The 22,979-nt window shown below is 41.3% G+C and overlaps 1 protein-coding gene across 1 annotated transcript; it reads right to left on the bottom strand.

Annotated features, from left to right (window-relative positions):
- Nucleotides 1-4,162: 4,162 nt before the first annotated feature.
- Nucleotides 4,163-22,331, bottom strand: TTC14 (tetratricopeptide repeat domain 14). The gene is made up of 12 exons (XM_034780777.1): nt 22,105-22,331; nt 20,946-21,070; nt 16,450-16,649; nt 15,463-15,547; nt 15,213-15,342; nt 14,252-14,404; nt 13,449-13,520; nt 10,812-10,931; nt 10,578-10,700; nt 9,768-9,885; nt 6,950-7,059; nt 4,163-5,633 (listed from the first exon to the last, which is right to left on the bottom strand). Exons 1-12 carry the CDS (start codon nt 22,266-22,268, stop codon nt 4,676-4,678), a joined length of 2,358 nt encoding a protein of 785 aa, XP_034636668.1. The 5' UTR covers nt 22,269-22,331; the 3' UTR covers nt 4,163-4,675.
- Between the last annotated feature and the right edge of the window lie 648 nt (nt 22,332-22,979).

Here is a 22,979-nt window from a genome sequence, read left to right as displayed (position 1 = left end):
ATGGGGGCAGCGGGAAGCCGCAGCCAGCACATCCCTCGCCTGCGCCACTTCCCGTCCCCCCCATTGGCCCGGGACAGCGAACCGCGGCCAGTGGGGGCCGCGATCGACCGAACCTGCCGCGTCAGCAGGTAAATAAACTGGCCCGGCCCGCCAGCGTGCTTACCCTGGCGAGCCACGTGCCGAACGTTGCTGACCCCTGCTCTAACACATCACTGATTACATTGTGTGTAAACACCCTCTACAATGTTGATTTAGGATCATGTCATTGTCAAAGAAAATAGTCTTCAAGTAAGCATTATAGCTTAATGTTAGATAATTACAAGTAGACTAGATTTCTTCTTTCAAAATTGGGGGGGGGGGGAAAGAGGAGAAATAAGATTGTAAATAAAGCCAACTTTCAAAGCTTCCACTATTTCATTAAATAGAATCTGTCACACATAACAATTGGGTTATATTTGAAACTTTGTTAAACCTCTGGAATAAGTTATACCATTTTTCTTCCTCCTAATGACACTATAATCATGACAAACAAGGTGGGTGAGGTACAGTAACTCCTCACTTAAAGTTGTTCCGGTTAACGTTGTTTTGTTGCTGATCAGAGATCATGCTCATTTAAAGTTGCGGAATACTCCCTTATACCATTGTTTGTCAGCTGCCTGCTTTGTCCACTGCTTGCAGAAAGAGCAGCGGGTTGGAGCTAAGTGGTGGGAGCTTGGAACCAGGGTGGACCGGCAAACCCCCCCCCCCCCATCAGCTCCCTTAAGTTCCCTGTGTGGCAGCCACCCAGCAGGCTCGCAGTTGCCGGCAATTCATCTGTCCCTCCCCCCACTGCCATGTGCTGCTCTTACCCTCTGCCTTGGAGCTGCTCCCGGGAGCCTCCTGCTTGCTGTGGGGGGGGAGGAGCTTAATGTCAGGGTGTCCTCCTGCCCCCCACTTACTCCATCTCCATAGAGCACGAGCAGGACAAGATAGGACTCATGACAGAGGGAGATTGCTGGCAGCAGCTGCTGTCTCAACTTGCTGATCTTCTTAAAAAGGCAATGTACTTAGAGTGGGGTCAGCGTACTTAAAGGGGCAATGCGCATCTCTCTCACACAGGGTGTGTGTGTCTCTGTCTCCCATCCCTCCATTTGTGCTGCCTTGTAGAGTGAGGCTATGTTAACAATATGTTAACCCTTGAGGGCTCAGCTGAATACTAGTTCATCATTTAGCAGTAAGGTATTCCCTGGGAAATATCCCCCCCTCTGACTTCACCACCTCCACCAAGCTTCACAGTCATCATTGCTGTGTACAGTATTAAATTGTTTGTTTAAAACTGATATTTGTTTGTGTTATATATAATAAAAAATACCTTTTGTCTGGTGAAAGATTTCCCTGGAACCTAGGTGCCCCGCCCTGCTTGCCCCCTTCCCCATTAATTCTTATAGGGAAATTGGATTCACTTGAAGTCATAACTAAGCGAGGAGTTACTATATCTTTTATTGGACCAATTTCTGTTGGTGAGTTACAAGCTTTTGAGCTTACAGAGGTGACCTAAAGTAGAGTTCTGTAGAAGCTCAAAATCTTGTCTCTCTCACCAACAGAAGTTGGTCCAATAAAAGATATTACCTCACCCACCTTGTCTAATAGCCTGGAACTAACCTGGCTACGACACTGCATACTATAATCATAAGACTATTAGCATGTTATGGCCCACAGCTCAGAATATCCATTCTTTATAGCCAAGTGCCTAACTTTAGCTTCTCACGTTTTCCCAAAATGATGACACATTCTGTTCACTACCATTTATCTGTAGAACCATTTCCAAGGTTTCAGGGCTTTTTAAATTATGTCTAGCTACAGCAAGATTTATACTAGATGTTAATATGCTGACACTTTAGAGCAGCATTGGACGTGTGCTTTTAAAAACAGAATGGCCAGGAAAAAAGCTTGAAGTTAAGCACCTGCCTCAGCCTTTTAACAATGAATTCTTTTGTGCTGATGTCCTTGAGCTTGATTACCCATATACCTGCACAAAATGTGGTAGCTCTGAGTCTGTAAAGGTAGACTTTTCACTGCCAAAGCTGCAGCAGGCAGGTGTGGCAGGACTTCCAAAGCTGAGACAAGGCAGTTATTTACTTTAAGAGCACCATTTCTCCATCTGTCACTCCTTTTCCACTCTGCCATGCCTATTAAATGCTGCAGCATTGGAGTTATAGAGTTGCTGTAGGACGAAAGGTACCAAGCTTCTTTGTTATAACTGAAGCGAATATGACTAATGACATTTCTATAGCAGAGTATAGCCCGAGCTTACAGAGTGTTGATCAGGTTTGCCTGGCCTCTGACATTCCATTTACAGAAAGGCAACAGGAAAAATACATTTCTAGTACCAGCAAAACAAGTTTGACAGGATAATCATTTACACTTTCATGCACTGAACCAGACTATTTGCAAATTTTTGAATGCAAAGATTTACAAATGAGTTTCAATATTCATAGTAAGAGTAACTTATGTTCTTCTTCGAGTGCTTGCTCATATCGATTCTAATAGGTGTGCGCGTGCCGCGTGCACGATCGTCGGAAGATTTTTTACCCTAGCACTTCACACATGAGTCGTGGGGGGGTCTCCAATATTGGCTTGAGACAGGCCGAGCAAGGTTTGAAACCTGAAGACTTGGGCATGAGTCCTGGTACCGGGGCGGAGGAACGGGGATAAACCCTGTTTCCTCAACTTATATACACTATATATACAAAACTCAGTAAGAACTACTCTAAAACTACTAAAACTGATAAACTACACTAACGAACTAACTATAATACAACGAGTAAGCTAGGGATGTGGAGGTCAGCTATGCCACTCTCCACAGTTCCAATGACCATCATGGGTGGTAAGAAGGAACTGAGGGGGCACTGGGTCAGCAGGGGCATATATCCAGTGCCATAAGGGCGCCACTCCAGGGGGCACCTCAGCCGACCCACCGAGAGTTGCTAGGATCCTGCACGTGGCGCGCGCACACCTATTGGAATGGATATGAGCAACACATCTCGAAGAACAAGAGTTACTAAGGTGAGTAACCGTCTTTTCCCATCAAAATGGCACCATAACTATCAAGTTATTTATAAATTCCATTAAACATCCCAGTCAAATGTTTTAAAGTTATATTCAGCAAGTATCCGTAGAGGGCAAGCCCAGTCTTCAAGGCAGAGGTTCTCATTTTTAATATAAACCAGGATTGCTTACGTAACAAGACATCTCTGCTTTTCCCTATAACACCTTTGCTGCCCACTTCCATAACAAGTCATGTTTTCAAGTGCCACGTACACCTCTGGTTCCATATAAACAAGGCTGGAGGAGGTAATAGTAATTGGTGTTGGTAGCAGCGTTCTGAGTGCTGCTGTGGCTAATTTTTAGCTGGAGGCAATACTGCACTGATTTAGATTACGAAAGCTATACTGTAGATATCAATTCATCATTTTTAGGTGTAAACCATTTTTTGAAGTTATATAAAGTAAATTTCCTATTGTTTGTGTAAGAGCTACATCTACACTACAAGAATCCCCATCTCCCAAAGAGTATTTTTTAAATATAAGGTTTTAAAGAGATTTCAGGGAAGTTTTAGTAGCCAGACAACATTTTTAAGCTTGGTTTCCAAGAACGGTTTGAAACAGATTCTCAAGTTTTTATATTGCAGATCACATCTGAGTAGAAAGACTGTGCCACCTCTTTTTCTATTCATAATCATCTTCTTTCCCACTCAGGTTCACACAATACCCACGGGTAACTACAGCAAATATTTAAAAATATATGCAGTTGACTTGTTCCTGGAAACAAGGAGAGCTAGAATCATGTGATCAAGTGTTCTGCCAACCACAGATTGAGAATTTGTGATGTTAGATGGATGTTACACCTCATTCATCACAAGGCAGTAGTAGCCCAACACCACCATTTTCCTGAAACTATTCTCAAAAAACAGTTTTGAAGACAATTTTAAGACATAAGCACCTGTGTAAGGCATGCACCTCTGCCTCACTTTCCTCATCTGTAAAATGGATATAATACCTTGCTTCTCAGAGCGACTTCATTCATTCATGGCTGTAAGGCACCATGAGATCTATGGATGGGATGTACTATAGTGGTGCACAAAATCAAAGAGACTAGAAATTCAACGAAGTCATACAAAAAGTGGCATTAAACAAAATGAGCAAAATTTAATAAAATGTAATGATTAAATCATTAAACAAAAGTTATATACATTGCTGGCACATGTGCATCATTCAGTCAAATAATCCCTTTCAACAGCTAAAAATTAGGTTTAATGATACTATTGTGTTTCCATTTTTGTACCTTAGAAAAGATACCGGTGTGTTTAAAGTGCAAACTTGATGCCAGTTAGCTATATTTTAAGGGTAGCAACGAATAAAGTTTTCTTCCAATCACAGTTATAAACAATGTTAATTATACATGAGTATCCTAAATTTTTAAAAAAAATCTGATTCTATGCTCTTACAAGTTATGATATATAACATGATACTCTTGCATATACCTGTCTGTCAAAAGGATCTTCTGTAACTTGACTAATACCAACCTTTAAACAAACATTTTGCAAGACAGAAAAACAGACTCTGTTCTGTCCATTTTTCATACAGATTTTAAGGGCACAAGCTCAATAGCAATTAAAGATATTTTCTTAGGTACTTTATTGGTTTTTCTGTTTACTTCCTTTTTGTCTCTCAAATTCAGCAATCTGATTGAATATGGTGAGTAAGTTCTGGGGCAGGCTCTTTTTAACACCACTTTCTGATTGCCCTTTACCATTGAGTGTAGTTTCCTCATCTAGCTCCTTTGCTTTAGTACTTTCCCCATGACTACTTTCCCTATTTTTATAGTCTCTCCTTTCAATTGTACTCTGGGTTAACTCACGTCTGCTACCATCATCATTTCCACTGTACTCACACAACCAAGTGCTACTGTACTGTTTATTCTTTTCTACTGACTTGCCTGAGTAATCTGACCCTGCTGGAGAAGTGGAATACATGCTCTGACTGGAACCACGCTTTCTAAACTGCTCTTTTCTCCCCTCCACTTCCTTTTCTAACTTTCTAAAATCATGTGTCTTGATTTTATCATCTGACTTCCAGTGATATGAACCGGAGGAACCCCTCCTATTAGAGAAGGATCTGTCTGTTTTACCCTGTTTTTCATTTTTGCTGCTGGTTGACTGAGTCTTGGAGCTACCATAAGAATCCCTTGAATCTTCAGACCTACCTCCAAAAGTGTCTTCATCATCAGCAGAAGTCCTTGATAGAGAACACTGTCTCTCTCTCACCTCTGTCTTTTGATATACTAATCTGTCCTGCCGCTCCAGCAGTTTTTCCATTTCATATTTTTGGTTAAGGAAGGAAGCAGAGGTATCAGTTGGGGGCGAGTACCATTCATCTTTCCTACTCTGATCTCGCTGATGTGAAGAAACCCTAGATGAATGTTTTTTGGAGCTGCGAGAGGACACTGACCGATTTCTACTCCTTTTCTTGTGCCTTTTGTGATCAGAAGAGGAGGAAGAGGAGGAGGAAGAGGATGAAACTGATACATCAGATGAGGAATCACTTGAGGAGGAGGAAGAGGAAGAAGTTGATCTTCTCCTTTTCTTCTTCAGCCTAAAAATGTAATTAACCTATGAGGCATCACCACCACCAGAATCATCTATAGACTCTACAAGTTTCTGGCAAAGCTCTGTCCTTTTCAAGGTCCCTGGAACACTGCTCCAAGACCAAATATTTTATAAAAGCCTCATTGGGACATGGAGAGAACCTTTTAGCCACACAGTATTTTAAAAAATATTAATTTTCTTATGTATATTTTAGCCACTTGAAGTGTAGTGGATCAGCTGGGAAGGACACAGGATTGTATAGGATCCTGTGTGGATCATATTCTTGAAGTAGCTTAGTTAGCAAGCTTCAAATATGCTATTGCAATAAAAAATACTTTGAACTTTGAAACAACCTAAAGTAATATTTAAACCACCAACGTGACTCAAAAGAGGGAGGTCTTTAGATGAGTTTAGGTGAGATCCTGGATTGCGATCAGATCTGAGTAATATTCACAAACTACTAGTGACAAGAAGGTATACTGGGCCCAATCTGGCAAGCCTTGCACGTGTAGAATTGCCATGATTTCAAGTGACATTCCTGCGTAGGGAGGACTTTAACAATCAGGCTCTTTGTGGCCTTGGTATTACAAGAAGGGCTCTTCTGGTTGGGTATCCCATCGTACTTCCTAAATACACGTTTAGGCAGATAAGTATTATTTCCATATACTCCCCCTGCAAAAATCCAGGTATAGTTGTAAAGAACACCTCATAGGGATGCTTGGGGAAAACATTAACTTGTTAGTTTTACCCAACTAAAATTTTCTTTAACAAATGAATCTGTATGAAAATGGATTCTTCAAGGGCTGATCTGTTCATTCGCTCTTTTAGGCATAATCCTGCTTCAATAACCTCACTATTTGTTGCTGTGGAAGCAACTCCAATGTCACAAACAGATGGGATTACAACTTTATATGGGGATTGAGCAGCGGGAGCTAGCCAACTATTGAAATCAGAGGTTATATTATGCCATTAACCCGGGTAACAGGGTGGGGGAAGAAAACAGCATATAGAAATTTATCCATGAGGTATCAGTGGCTGTTTAGTAGCTTTCTTTAAAAAAAAAACAACAACATTACTTTATTCCTTTATTAACTGTTGCCTGATCTGTTACCTGTTAAGAAAATGGAGTCTAAGTATGAATCACTAATGTAAAGAGGAAGCTTAGCAATAACAGGAACAGACAGAAGCGTCACCCATTTCAGCCACTGGATGCTAACTGCTGGTTACTTACTTATGTTTTATATAAGTGATGCTGATGCTCTGGCTCTAATCAGCAGTAGACTCTTTAATTAGGATGTAGTATAGTGAATATAATAGGGTTACCTCTTTTCTTCTTTTAAGAGCTTACGCAGTTTTTGTGCACTTGTTTCTATTTTCTTTTCCTTCTGTCTCTCTTCTTTTGCAGCTTGCTTCTCCCTCATTTCCAAAGATTTCTTTTTTGAACCCAGACATCAAAAACACATATTAAAAGTAACAGTATGTTAACCCAATATTTCCCCAAATCCCATCCCCCACCACCACCACAAGAGGATATATATACACAAAGAATACAATACCAAGATTCACAGATGAAGAATATTAATCAAATAGAAGTTGATTGTGCAGGAGTTTGGCATTAATCGTTGTGATGATCAGTATGGTATTAAGGACCATATTGCAGTAAATATCACATTAAAAAAAAGAGACATGACCAGCCATTGCATTGGTACCCATGACCCAGGGCAAAAGATGCAGGAAAAATACAGCAAAATTAGTTACGTGAATGAAGATTGAAACAGAGAGAAACGTTTTGGGGAAGATGTTATTATAGTTTGTATATAAAACGTGATGACAAATCCAATTTTAAAATGTTGTTGGAAGTGGCCATGTTCAGATACAAACCATTTTGTAATTGTACCACAGCCCAGTTTGATGCATGATTACATAAGAAATCATGTTCCAGTGGGTTGTTGTTGATGAGCAGCACCAGATGTCAGACACAGCAGCAACGGTCCAGTTCAGAAGAAAATGCATTGAAGAAAAACATATCATCAGTATTACAGGAAAAGAGTATTTCACGTTTGAACTGTAATTCATAACATTTTAGCAGCTACAAACAGACAGACATGTAAACCAAGGTTTACTTAGAGGTAACAGAGCCTTCAGTTACTAAACAATTAATTATTAAAGGCATGTTAGCTAAGCCTATTAGCTGGATAGGCTCCTGTACCCCACAGCTTTCTAAGGGCTTGTCTACATTGTGCAACAATATGCACGGGTGGGGGGGGGAAGAGAAGGTAATTTCTATAAAAAAACTAAGGTGCTAACTGGTCCATGTAGACCTTGCTAGTGTACACTAAAAGCTCCCTGATGCGCTTTAACATAGTACTGTTTGAAATGGTTTGAAACAGTTGGAATTCATATCCAGGGTGAGCAGCAAGTCTCTGGATACCAGTTCTCAAGGCTTGGCAATGGTCATATAAGAAATACTGCCTTAGGATATAAGGGAAACCCTTAATTTATTGTGGGCAAACTTACACAAACTGTTGACCAACCAAGAGCCTTATGTTCCTCAGCTGCATCAATGACCCTCATCACCATCAGTATAACTTGCAAGGAGAGTAAAACCATTTCCTTCACTTGTTTAATCACTTTTATTTGTGACTTAGGTTGCAAGACTTAGGTTGTAAGATTCCTTGTTACAGCAACAATACTTTTCTCTGGATAATGCCAAATATGTTGGCAGTGCCCACATACTGTAAGTAGACATTTCTGGAGGATAATTTAGCTTTAATAAAGGTTACCATAAATCTCCTCTTCCCCATCCTTCAACAAAACCTTTTCACGTTATGGCTTTCACCACCTGCTAAAGCAGTGTCAATCAAGCCCTGCATAAAGAAACCAGCCTGCACACTTCTACCCCAGTCTATTTACTTCCTCCAGCACAGAAGCATTGAGTACAGAAACCCAGTGCCCTAGTTCTCTAACTTTAATTCACTCTTTTAGATCCTATCTGGAAGACAACATAAGTAAAGGAGACAAATGAAAAAGCCCCAGAAAGAGAAGGCAACAGACAAAGGAGCTTGGCATGGAGACTCATAGGGGCTCACTCAGGAACCATGTTGTGGGCAGGGGAGGGGAAAAAAAAAAAAAAAAAAAAAAAAAAAAAGGACCCTGGAACTTGCTTCCCCCATTATTTCCTCCAAAGCTTGGACCCTGGTTAGTTGTATTTTTTTTTCCATTTTAAATAACTGCCTTGGTAATTTGCACCTCACAACAAGTTTGGCAGAATTCTGGTTTATCAACTGACCATAACTGCTTGGTTCAGTGACATGGTGTCCCCAGCTCTCTCCAGGCCTTTAATTAAGATCCTTCTTGTGCCACATGAAGATCCACAATGTCTTCCTTTTGAGCTAGCCCTGATCAGTCTTACCCTGCTCCTCTTTGAATATTCCCAATTACAACCCTCTGGCATATGTCTAAAACTGACCTATTTGGGAATTTTACCCTACACATAGCCCTGGTCTACACTAGGGAGGGGGATCGATCTAAGTGACAACTTCAGCTACACAAATAACGTAGCTGAAGTCGACCTACTTAGATCGACTTACTGTGGTGTCTTCACCGCGGTGAGTTGACTGCTGCCGCTCCCCCGTCAACTCTGCCTGCACCTCTTGTGGCGCTGGAGTACAGGAGTCGACGGGAGAGCGCTCAGGGATTGATTTATCGCGTCTAAACTAGACGCGATAAATCAATCCCCGCTGGATCGATCACTGCCTGCCGATCCGGCGGGTAGTATAGACATACTGCTGATATGGAATAAAGACATACTTACAAAGTCTTAATTCCATATCAGCAGTCCCGCTCATGTGAACAGGTTGTTTCCTCCTCCCCTTCATCAGACACGGTTACTGAGTTCTGGTCTTTCCCTGTATCCGACTGCTGTGCTGTTGCTTCCCATGCCCATCTGAAATGATCAAGCCATCCACAGGCACCTTGCTTTTTGTAGATGTAGCCATAATACTTACTGTGACAGGTGTGTTGTAAAGAGGGGAAAGAGGAGAATCAGACGCAATAACCAGTAAATAATTTCCCCCTTCCCAATGTTTTTAATATGAGTTTTGATTGTAGTAGATAAAGTTAAGAGAAAGTAAAGAATCACCTGCATATGTTTACGGAGTTTCAGTAAGGCATCCTCCGCTTCTTTAAAAGTCTCATCCAAAATTAAAGCTCTCTTATAATAATTCTGAGCATTTAACAGGTTATCTTCCTCTTCCAACCTAACATTCATATGAAAAATGTTTACAACACAAATAGAATTTGTTTTTGATCATACTGATCATCTCAGACTGATACATATTAAAAAAGGAACGCACTAAAATGCAGATGTTTACATCCCTGACATGTCATTACTTCCTGAACATCAGTAGTACTGTACTTCCAAACTTTGATTCCAGTTTTTTGATTAATAAAACGTTCTGTTACTTCTGAATGAGTCTCCTGTTTACTCAGATGGATTTTTTCCTGAATATTAATTCTGGAATTCTTATGGTTTTTCTGAGTATTTATATGCTATTAATTCAGAAATTTGTTTTATTAAACACAAATCATGGCATAGTTGTAAAAATTTAAAAAGTTATAAAAATGCCTTATTAAATATTCATCCAAAAATTTCATAGAATGTTATGTAGGTTTAACATTCCATTAGCTAAACTGTATTGAGAAGGAAAAAAACCAGTAAGGAGGCGAGATTTAAACTGATGTGCGGTAGGGTGGGGTGACATGAGAGAAGGTAAACAGATTATACACCTTGAACTGCTTTCCCTGCAGACTTCTCATTGTTGGCACACAGGCAGGAAGGAGATAAAACACTCCCTTTTTTATACACTTAGCCAGCCCAATATTAAAAAAATAAGATAATGAAAAAACTGAATTGCTCATAGCTGCATAAAGAATAGAATTTAACACTTACTGGCCTCCTCTTTCCACAAGTGTCTGACAGAGGTATTTCCTTGCATTTCTATGGGTTGGACAGTTTTTTAATGCAACTTCAAAATCATCTATGGCTTTGTTTAAACTTCCTTTTGTTGCATAACTATACAAATGGAAAAGCAATATAGGAATTAAATAAATGTCACAATTTATCTTTTAAATAGATCATTGGTATCCATCTTTAACAACGAAGGGGAAAAAAAAAAAGACTTACAGTGCCCCACGAGCTACCAAGGCTTCAACATTTTGTACATCTATTTCCAAGGCCTTGTTGTATTCATTCATAGCCTCTACATGGCGGCCAACCTTAAAATAATCAACCCCAATCTTCACACTAGAACAAATGGTTTAAAAAAAAAAAAAAAAAAAAAAGTATCACACAGAGTCATCAAGCTAAACAAATATACTTAAAATCACAGTTCGAGAAGCCTTGCAACTTGTAGTACATCATCCTGCCATGAGAGTAACAGAATGGAAGCATTTTAGCAAGATACAGTTTCAAGAGTTGCTCTTTAGATTAATGCCATATTTACATCACACCAAAATGTAAATTCTTGTATCTGAAAGCTTAGAGTTCCAAGTCACCTCTGAAGAAAGCACACATACATGATACACTGAATTCTCCATTTACAAATGGAATGCTTACAGTACTTGAGTGTTTTTCTAAGACTTGTCATATTACCCCCCTAATGCGGGGGAGAGTTTTAGGCCACGTCTACGCTTACAAGCTTACAGAAGCACAGCAGTACTGATACAGCTGTGCTGCTGTAAGATTGCTCGTGTAGCCGCGTTATACGGATGGGAGAGAGCTCTCCCATCGACACAATAAAACCAGCTCAATGAGCAGCGGTAGCTCTCCCGCTGACATGGTGCTGCGCACACGAGCACTTATGCTGGCTAAACTTATGTCGTTCGGGGTGTGTTTTTTTCACACCACTGAGCGACAAAAGTTTTGTCAACATAAGTGCTAGTGTAGACATGGCTTTATAATGTACAGGGACACATTCAACACTACAGTAAGGGGGCACAATGACACTGAAGTCAATTTGCCCCCATGTAAGATGCTTTAAGACTTATATTTCATGACTTGCAAACTGAAGCTTCTCTCACGCATTTGTCTAAAATAAATTTTCTTCCAATGAGTTAACAGTTGGGGCTCTGAATTTCAGATTAGATTTATCATGAGATTTCACTGCAGCAATCAAGATTAATGATTTAATATAACAATATATGGCCACAGATTATAGAAAATGGTTGTACTTATTCTCCAATGAGTAAGACCTTACTTGAATTGCGGGATGATTGTCAAATAATTGCGGCTGAGTTGCAGACAACCCATGGAAAATTGCAGAAAAGTAATAATGGACCTTTATTATTTGCAATAATTTGGAAAAGCTTAGGGGGCCCTCAGAGCGGGACGCCGAGGCTACCACTGTTGAAATTGCAATGGAAGCCTAATATTGTGGGATTCACGATATCGCAAATTAAGTAGGGTTTAACTAATGAAATAAATGATGTGCTGTATTAAAATTGAAGACAGTTTCTAAGACTGGCATCATCTCTACCACCACTAATTCCATCTCATTCCCCTTTCAGCTGTATCATTTTTATGCCTGGGACTACTTCCCAACTAAATATTGCTTCTGTGGACCTGCCTACTCATCTCAAGAATTTCCATGGACAGGAGTCGAGATCAGAATGTCTAGGAGCAACTCCCAGCTTGACTGGGTTATGGGCAGAGGCTGCTGAGCTGAGAGAAGATAAGCCTTTCCTATTCACCCTCTTCTCCATGCTGGACTGAGGGAGATTGGCAAACCACTTTGTCTATTCCCTTTCCAACTCTGTGCTTCTCCTGGTAGAACTGGAAAGGAAACTTGTTTCCCATCCTGAAAGAAATTTGGAGATTTCAAAAAAGCTTTCCCATCCTGAATTGCGACAAAAAGTCAAAGTCTTGATAGTTTCCGCACACTTTCAATCCACAAAAAAATTGAGTTTGGGTCAATCAAAACATTTTGTTTAGATTTTGACCTTTTTACATTCAAAAGCACAAACTAACTACAATGTCAAAACAAAAAGTCATTTCAAATCAAAAAATGAAGTTGCTTCAGCAATGCTGAAACAAGATGTTTCGACAATTTTGAAATTTTCTAATAAAAAAATCAGGATATTCATCAAAACCAACTCTTTCCTGTGAACACGTTCTGTGAATCCGCATTTTCCAATGAAAAACATTTTGTTGGAAAATTCCTGACCAGCTCCATCTCCTGGGTGCCTGCTGAAAGAGCAGATTGCACTCTGAAGCTTCATCCCAGGCATAGCCTAAAAGAAACAGAAGCTGCCCAAAGCAGCCTCTTCAAATGCTCTCAGTCAGTGCGTTCAGTGCTGATACTTAGTGACTGACGCCAGCTCAGGCCACAGGGGAATTGCTCACAAGTCCAGGTTCGGGCTCAGGTGTCAAGACAAGGGAACTCAAGGTCATCTGGTTGCTATTTATAAAAGGCTGAGCTGGGTATTAAGGTTAGGGTCCTATGGGAAAACTGAGGAGACAAGACAGAGCAGTGCTCAGGTCTAATTTCAGGAGCCAGCACAAGTTATAAGTGACCTTAACCTTTGGGAACTAAACTAAAGGCTTTTCCTTAAAATTTGATTTTTTTACTTTACAAACAAAGAGAGCATTCCTCCACCCCCACGACCTATCAACTGATCACAGCCACTCAGCAAGTTGCTCTCCGGTGATATTCAGGAAGTTATTCATTGTGAACTCTGGTACGAAGAGCTATGAAGAACCATGACCATTGATGCTAAAGTAGATGCCACCTAAATTGCTTGACAAGAAAATTAAAGACTCTACCATTTCAAGGCCCAAGATGCAGATTGCTTTTTCCTCAATGCAACAGCAAAAACTTCAACGAAGAAGTTTTTGCTGTTTAAAAAAAAAAAAAAAAAAAAAAGTATATCAAGGGAATAAATTATTAACTGCCCAAGTTTCCTTCTAAATCTACATTATCAAAAATTTATACCAAGGTTTAGGTAAAATTTCAACATGGCCGAAAAAATTCTATATTACTCTCACCTCAATCAGCAACAACATTTCTGATTTCCAAAGTCATAGCCTCCTTAAATGTATTAGTCTATTGCAGTCAAATATACTGTCCCATGTCAATTGCATTAATATAGATTAAATTTTGAGCTACACAACAAATGGGAAATCTATATGTTAATTTTCTGGTTTTGAGAAGGAAAAATTTCTGAATCTGTACTGTTCAAAAGATCAGGTCCATTAGTAAAGCAAGCTATTACTAAGTGTTAAGGATAAATATTAGGATGTAAAGTAACTTGTGATTTTAATCTAATGTTACTACCAATATACAATGAACAGTTTACCCAGTTAAACAGTATCAAGCAGATTACTGGTGGATGAAGTGGCTTAGAATTCTGTCTAATTCTAAGAGTAATTTTGTTGTTCTGGAGTGTCTTTTTTATACTTAATTGATGGGCTTACATCATCATCAGTGGTCATGCAAAAGAGGATTAACCCAAGGTTGAAGTAATAGTGGCCACAGAAATTTTTAAATAGAAACTACAAATAAAGAGACATTTCAGGCAGCGGCACTTTCTCTAGAAAGCAATGAAGATGGGGCAGTGTCACTGTACCTTTGCAGGCCTCTCATTAACGATGGTGGGCTGGATTCACTTAGTCCTAGTTTTCCTAATAAAAATTCAACTACTGCTGGATTAGCAAATCCCAAGGAATGATGTAAGACTTTTTCATACGTCTCCGAAGTACTGGCTACTTCAACACTTTTCCTTAAAGGAAATATGAACATACACAAATATGACCACCCATTTCTTTAGTAATGCTGATATATGTAAAGAGTCAACATCCATTAATACTTTTACCCGCACTGGTTCACAAGCAAATTACATATTTCCACTTGAGGGAAGGGAAGCTACAACACATCACCATTTGTTTCATCTGAAATAAGAACTCCTCTGCCTTTGTTGCTGTTCCTCCTCATCCACTAGCTACAGAATTCTGTGGTCAGTTTCCTTTCCCTTCCTCCTCCTCCTCCTGTTTTATCCCACCCTTTGCCCTACTGACTAATGAGAAGCAGTACTTGAAAACCTCATTTTGGCTCTCTCCTCTTGCAGTACCAGCAGCTCCTTCTGGGCCTTGAGCCAAACCCTACAAGCACTCCAAAGAGGTAGTTACACTCCTGTACTTCTTGCCAAAGACAGATTTTAAGAGTTTCATATCTCAGCCCTTTAAGTCATTAGTTTATTAATGGTCCTGTATTCTCCCAAGTAATGCTCATTTCCTGCAAAATATATTTTAAGTCTCTCTCTCTCTCTCTTTTGGCTAAGATTACCTCATTCTGCGTTTCTTCTTTCTTCATCTTTTTGTGAAAAATTCTGAAGCAAACTACATCCATATATGAACAGTGATGCTTTTATTTAGGAAAAGCAGTCAATAGTATAAAATTGAAGAATATATGTCAATCAGCAGAGTAAAGGACCAAGACCTTTCAAAAAGGAGTTTCTGCCAACAGTTTCTTGTGACAACATATATTTAACAAACCAGATCTAGTGAGTAGAAGAGAATGCAAATTTTTACCTATAATGTAAAGGCAAGTCTTCAGAACTAATTACCCCCAGTTTAGTACTAGATAGACGGGGTGGAAGAGCAGAGCTGTGCAGTGATATCGTGAGTTTTTCATGGTAACGATCAATGTCCTTGATTGCAGCTATCCAAAAAAAAAAAAAAAAAAAAACAACAACACTAAACAACAACCTCTTAAAGTTGAGAACAAAGTCAACAAAACTGGAAAGAAACAGCTTTCAGAACAGTTTTAATATGCATTTACCTTGTATAATGTCTCCAGTTTGATAATATGATAAAGGATCACCGTGGTTGCTATGAGAAGGCACATCTCTCAATGGACAAAGAGCCTGCAATGGAAGAGACCAAAAATATGACCAAAAACTCTGAGCTTAATAAAGCAAACGATAATAAAATGGGTTTGCATTAGAAGACAACTTCCCTCAGCCCAGAAGTATCAGTTTGCACAATGAAGATTTGTCCCATGAGTAAATATTAAATTATGTTTAAAAAAAAATCAAGGTTTTGATTACAATGGCAGTTATCCTGCTGAAGAGAACTCATTTGTGATACTGTGATATTGAAGACTAATGTGAGTAATCCAGTTTCCACCCAGCTTTAATCCTTAAACAAAATGTTGAAAAATGAATTTATGATCTGTAATCAAAAGTCCATTTTGTGATCATTAAACTAGATGGAAACTAGTCTTATGCTATGTCTACACTACAGACCTCACAGTGGCACAGCTGTACCGCTGCAGCTGCACCACTGTAAGGTCGCCTGTGTAGCTGCTCTATGCCAACAGGAGAGCATCTCCTGGCCACATAGCGCTGTCCACATTGGCACTTTTGTAGGTAAAACTTATGTCGGTCCAGTTTTTTTTTTCCCCCCACACCGCTGACCGACAAAAGTTTTGCCAACGAAAGTGCTAGTGTAGACAAAGCCTAAGTCTGTCCAAAATTGAGCATGAAAGCAGAGTGATATTAGTATGATTCAATTCAGATCGAGGTCCATGCATCTATATAAACACTAACTTTTCAACCTACAGCTAAAATATTTGAGCGGTAAAGAAAGAAAATGTCTTGCTGAGACAACAAGGCAGCTTCCACCTTAATCAAAGCCTGAATGCATTAAGGCTTTGAACTATTAACCGGCCAGAGCTCAGGTCCTTTGCACAAGATGCAGCCAACACATTAGAAGCCAAGACTGCCCTGCATCAGTTTACTTGTTACTGATCATACTCAAGTCTTACAGTGATTTCTAACTGCGAGATCTCTCTGGCGACGCCACTGCCCAGACAGATTAACACCATGAAAAAGCCAAATTCACGAATAGAACTAATCCTTCCGATCACAACATCGCCACGCTCAATGTCTCGGAAAAACAGCTCCCTCCTGTCCTCACTTGGCACCTCCATGAACTGCTCCAGGGGTGGCATAACAGCATAACAATCTGCAATTAATGGGGAGAAAAAGTTATGTAATAACTGCTCTGCCTTCTGAAATCTCTAATTACAGTTCACTATAGTATCAGAAAATTAATGTGATTTTTAATAAAGCACTTTATATTCCTTTATTAGGCATTATGTATAGCCAACACTTCCCAACGTACATAACATTGCAATAAGAACTCTTGTTCCTTCTTGACCTGAGGAAACTAAGAGCCCTCTTTCCTTTCTCCCCCTGCCCTGGCCAACCAGGTCCTCCATACCTATGTCCGAGTCCCCAGAGATCTCATTCCCTCCTCCCCACATTTATACTTTAACTTTCTGCTCAAAAAGGATTGGGTAACATTTGCTTTTCAGAGTCTGTCAATATCATTTCTTATGTCAGCCAGAAACAGTAATTTTTGATCAACACAAGGTCAACACTTGCTTCATATATCCACCACAAACTCTGCGGCACCCAGCATCTGCTAGTCGTCGGTTCACATCTATTGCATTTTGAGTTATTGGCAGAGCGAAGCAAGATCCTGCATTCAACTTGACTTCTCTGTTGTCTAACAGCTTCAGCCAGCTCTATAATTGTCTACAGATCAAAGCACTGGTTTGCTATTGCATCTATTCGCAGCTATTAATAACTTTCAGCATAGTAATACCCCTATCTCAGCTCTGCCCATTCTCCCAATAGAGTCTAATAGGTTGACACCTTAACTCAGAGCGAAAGAAATGGTGGGGCGATTGGGGGCACACAGAGACTCTGGCATGGGGTGGATGTACAGAATCCCTGCAATTGAGGGGGATGGAAAGGTGGCACACAGGGAGCTTGCTGGAGGAAAGCAGGGGAAACAGAGAAAGCCAAGAAGGTCTGCTATAAGCAATGAGCTTGTTCTACAGAAGTTATGAAGTGTGCATTTTCACATCACAATTTTGCTCCCAACGAAAAATCTCCTAGGAGCTTTCCTCTCTCTACCCAATTTATCATCAGCCAACTAGGGGGGCCCCACTTTCAAAGGACCTATTGTTTCTGCGGAGCCTGTTTGCTGAGACAAACTTCACTCACTCTGTTCCAATGGAGAATTCATACCATCATAACTCTTCCAGCCTCAGTTTCCACTGCTACATTCTCAGTTACTTGGGACAGCCACATAAGATTCTACCCCCAGACACCTTTTCAGATGATCCTTAAACCTGAAAAGCTATTTGCACTTAAAAAGTTGGATAGAACACAGCATTTGGCCTACTTGAACAAAGTGTATAACTGTCTAATTAATATAATGGGGGTGACAGCAATTTTAATATTAGACTTCACATTATAATGAGTACTTTTTATTGACTGTTTGAATGTTTTTCCAAAATGCTCAGCACAGATATCCATTAAGTAACCATGGGTGGCGTGGTGGCCCCACCTGCACTTTGCCTCTTCCCCTCCCTGCTCCGCCCCTTCCCCAAGGAGGTGAGCACGAGTGGCGGGGGCCTTGCGGGGAAGGGAAGAGAGGAGGGACACGGCAAGGGTGCTGGACCTGGAGCAGAGTGGGGATGGAGCTGTGGGTGGAAGAGTTAGGACAAGGGGCTAGCCTCCGCCAGGGGAAGTGTCACCTGACGCCTATGTAAGTAACCAAAATGCCCATATATTTTGCTTCTTTCACAACGTGTCACCATTTTTCCAACAATTTTGTTTTTTAAACAGCAAGTGACTTTCAACCTTAACAGAGCTGTTTCCCCATCGAAGAAGTTTGCTGAAGGGAGAAAAGGCAACTTGGAACATCCCCACCAAGTCTGTACAACAGAATGGTAGAATTCCCATTTCTTTTGATCCCTGATGACAATGTTAATAATAACTCCTCCCTACATTTACCTGGTGAACATCAGAGGCACTCTGAATGTTTTAGATATGAGTACACCCTAACAAACCTGTGTAGCAGGTAGTAATCTAGTTGTATGGATAGGGAAATTGAGGCACAGAAAGACTGAAGTCAAAGTACGGGATAGAACCCACGTCTTCAGAGCCCCAGACTCATAATAGAACACCGTAATAGCTGCATTCCCCTCACATGCTTAGCAATATGTGCTTACTTTTACACTTTGTTCCTGAAGATAATGCTGGAATATTGATGCTTCCTTTGGACAGTAAATATTGAATAGAAATTCTCTGAAAGAAGGCTCTTCATATAAGATACTGTATGGACAAGATATTCCTTGCAATGATTTATCCATTAACAGTTCATGCTTGAATTTTACAGTTAATAAGATTAAATATTCTCCTCAATGCCTGAGCTAACACTTAGGGCTTGTTCACACAAGAAAATTAATCCAGAATAGGGCTGAGTATAAATGTAAAGCAGATTAACTATTCTGAATAACTCATTGTGTATTCCAGAATAAGGGCACATTATTCTGAATTAGTTTAATCTGCTTCCAGAATAAGAGCATCCACACATGAAGTTAATCAGGAATAACTTCCTGTGTAGACAAGCCCTTAAGAAGCATGCTGTGACCTTCTGAACAGGAGTCACGTTCCTCCCAAAAGACTGTTACATTTCAGTAAAGCAAGTTTGTGTCCACCTAGGTTTATAATTAAAATTGGGGTCTTCCAGGAATACAGGTATTACATAAATCAATCTTGTCAAATTATGCTCATCCACTCACTTAATACAAATAATTTTCTCACCAGCTCAGTACAGAGTACGGAAGTTGAGAAATAATTTTACAAGGCTGACGTGACTTAGTCTGATCTATGACTAATGATATCAATGCTTTAGATAATGGCATAGAATACACTTTAAAAGTTTGCGGACGATACCAAGTTGGGAGGGGTTGCAAGTGCTTTGGAGGATAGGATTAAAATTCAAAATGATTTGCACAAACTGGAGAAATCGTCTGAAGTAAATAGGATGAAATTCAATAAGGACAAATGCAAAGTACTCCACTTAGGAAGGAACAATCAGTTGCATACATACAAAATGGGAAATGACTGCCCATGAAGGAATACTGTAGAAAGGAATCTGTGAGTAAGAGTGGATCACAAGCTAAATACGAGTCAACAGCATAACACTGTTGCAAAAAAAAAAAAAAAAAGGAACCATCATTCTAGGGTGCATTAGCAGGAGTGTTGCAACCAAGACACAAGAAGTAATTCTTTCGCTCTACTCCGTGCTGATTATGCCTCAATTGGAGTATTGTGTCCAGTTCTGGCACCACATTTCAGGAAAGATATGGACAAATTGGAAAAAGCCAGAAAAGAGCAACAAAAATGATTAAAAGTCTAGAAAACATGATCTATAAGGGAAGATTGAAAAAACTGGGTTTGAATAGTGTGCAGAAGACTGAGAGGGGACATAACAGTTTTCAAATACATAAAAGGTTGTTTCAAGAAGGAGGGAGAAAAATTGTTCTCATTAACCTCTGATAATAGGATAAGAAGCAATGGTCTTAAAATTGCAGCAAAAGCGGTTTAGGCTGGACTTTAAGAAAAACTTCCTGTCAGGGTGGTTAAGCACTGGAATAAATTGCCTAGGGAGGTTGTGGAATCTCCATCATTGTAGATTTTTAAGAGCAGGTTAGACAAACACCTGTTAGGAATGGTCTAGATAATACTTAGTTCTGCCATGAGTGCAGGGGACTGGACTAGATGACCTCTCGAGATCCCTTACACAAGTCATATTTGAGGTGGTTGGGGTCAAAGGTGACAATGGGTTCAAAGAACCCCAGTCCAAGACTGATTTATGTCTCAGTTCTGCAACTATGCACCTGTGTAACTTTATGCATGCAAATAGTTCCACTAATTTATAGATACATGTGTGAAGAATTTATGCATACGTGTGTGAAGGATCCAGGGCCTTTTTTGTAAATCTGTTTTTTTTAAAAGTAGCAGCTGTTTCGAGAACTGGAAGACCAAGGATGCCTTCTGCTTTAATGACTCCATTTTCACAACAGTACTACAGTTGAGAGTCACTCAGGGTGTTTACATTTTCATATTAGATAAACTGAAAACATACTTATTTAAGAAAAAAATGCAAACATGTTACCTTTTCCCACCATATTCCACATAGTATAGGCCTTAATCATGGTTGACTAAAATGAGAATTATTTTAAAGTCTGACAGATGTGTTCCTAGTACTGAAGATTATTTATCTACTCCATGCATTTCTAAACGTCAAAAAAAAAAAAAAAACTTGAAACAAAATAACATTCTTTTTACAAATACCATTTATTTTTAAAATGTATTGTATACACAGACCTTTACTGGATTTCTCATAACTAATTTGTCTCAGAGAGAATCCCTTTTCACGTGTAATTATAGGATTTACCTTCATTCTCTTCATTTGATTCTGAATCTGTTGATACACTTGGTTTCCATGAAAGAGCAAAAAGGAGATCAGCTTTTTTGGCAATGAAGTGTTGTATCTCAATGTTATCAATTCTCTTCTCTTTCCTAAGAAAAATAAAGAAAAATCTAGTACTCCCCCCATTTTGTTCACATAGCATGCTACAGCTGCGACATAAATTAGGATTTTTTTGTTTGTTTTTTAAATCACTGTCCAGGGCTTTGCATAAGCATTTAATGAAATGTATCCCAACTTATACTATTGATGACATGTTTAGTACAAAATACTTTGCCCAAGTTTTTCTATGTCTAATGTAGAGCATGGTGGTAAACAACATATGTGTACAGCACCAAGAACATGAATGGTGCTGAATAGCAAAGCTTCCAGAACTATGGTGTTTGGCTTTTCACTGCCAAACTAAACCTAGCAGATTTCACAGTATGCTACAAGGTGCCCTTGTGTCAGCTTTTGGATTGAGTGTATAGATACTACTAGAAAGTAGGACAAAAAAAAAGCTCCTCCTGCCATTTCCCTTTCAGCAGCACGAAAGAAATCCATCCTCAATACCCTGAAGCCTTTCAACTTTAGGGATGAAACACACTATACAGGAAGAGGGTGTTAGGATAATGCAGCCCTGTTCCTGGAGCCAACTATGTGAAAAGCCTCAGCTTTCATTTAAAAAGAATGAGTTTCTAGCCCTCACGGTTCCAGAAGCAAGCTTGGAAACAGGACGCCGAAACCAAAAGGCAAAGACCCAAACATTCATTTTTAAACAAACTTCTGATTTTTAAGCGTCATGATTTTTTTTTTGGGGGGGGGGGGGGGGGGGGGGGAAGAAAACGGGGGAAGGGGCGCTGACATTTGAAATGCCTGTGGCTATCACTACTACTACAAGGGAAGGGCGAGGGAGCTCTCAGGGGCGAGGGAGCTGGGGTCAGCGCCCAGCCTGGGTGAGACTCTGCCCGAGTCCTAGAGGGCACAAAGTCCAGGGAAGCGGATGCCCAGTTGTGGCGGGGGAGGGGAGTGCGGCTCCCTCTGACCCCGGCGGTCACCGACAGAGCAAACCCTGGGCGGGGCCCGACCCGAGCTGGGGTGTGGGGCGGGATCAGCAGCTCCCTCCGCCCCCTGCCCGGCTCCTGACCTGGCGGGCGGCTGATGCTGGGCTTCCCGGGGCGGCTCCAGGCTGGGGCCCCCGGGAGGCAGGAGGCCCCGGAAGTCGGGGTTATCGTGCTGCTCGGTGCGGAGCAGGGAGAGCAGCGCGGGGCCATGGAAACCCAGCGCCTGGCGGAGCAGGTCCCGCTCCATCCCATCCGCGGCGACCCACACAGCGCAGCAACCGGAAGCTTCAGAGGAGTAACCTGGAAGTAGAACCCGCCATCGTCCCCCTCACCCGGAAGGGGAAAAGGGGCGGAGTCACAGCGGAGGCTGGTTAACCCGCAACGACCGGCCCCGCTCTCGCGCATGCGTACAGCGGGAGGGAGGGGGCGGGGCGAGGCGAGAGAGGCCGTGTGATCTTTCTCTGTCTCCCCCCTTCTTTGCTCAGCCCGGCGCGCGGGGGCGCTGGCAAGGCGGGGTGCGGGCTCCCCGAGCCTCCGGCCTCAGCCCGCGCTGCCCGCCCGTCTCCCGTAGCTGGGCCCCGCCCACAGCTGCAGCGGGGGTGGGGGGAGTGTTCAAGGCTACAAGTCAAATGCGGCCAGCCCCTGGGGCGGGGTGTCACCAGCCCCTCCTGACACGAGCTGCAGCATCACACCAGCGGTGGGGGGGTGGTTTGCCTGGGGGATAGGCCGTAGGGTTACCATACGTCCGGATTTTCCCGGACATGTCCGGCTTTTGGGGGCTCAAATCCCCGTCCGGGGGGAAATCCCCAAAAGCCAGGCATGTCCGGGAAAATCGGGAGGCTCGGCCGGGGCCTCTTTGTCCGGGGCCGGGGGCATGGTGCCGGGCCGGGCTGGGCGCGGGGCCGGGAGCCGGGCCCGCGGGGCTGGGAGCCGGGGGGGTGCGCCGGGCCGGGAGCCG

Source organism: Trachemys scripta, chromosome 9, assembly GCF_013100865.1.
Source record: "Trachemys scripta elegans isolate TJP31775 chromosome 9, CAS_Tse_1.0, whole genome shotgun sequence".
Lineage (NCBI taxonomy): Eukaryota > Metazoa > Chordata > Testudines > Emydidae > Trachemys > Trachemys scripta.
Note: the sequence above shows the minus strand (reverse complement) of the source record. Positions and strands in the feature narration are given on the sequence as shown.

Bases quoted from the DNA above. Each gene is read 5' to 3' on its own strand.
- TTC14 (XM_034780777.1), bottom strand. From the start codon at position 22,268: ATGGAGCGGGACCTGCTCCGCCAGGCGCTGGGTTTCCATGGCCCCGCG. The intron at 16,650-20,945 runs GTAAATCCTATA...CATTAATTGCAG, and splicing joins ATCAAATGAAGAGAATGAAG to ATTGTTATGCTGTTATGCCA. The intron at 9,886-10,577 runs GTAAGTGTTAAA...TATGAATGTTAG, and splicing joins CTTGTGGAAAGAGGAGGCCA to GTTGGAAGAGGAAGATAACC.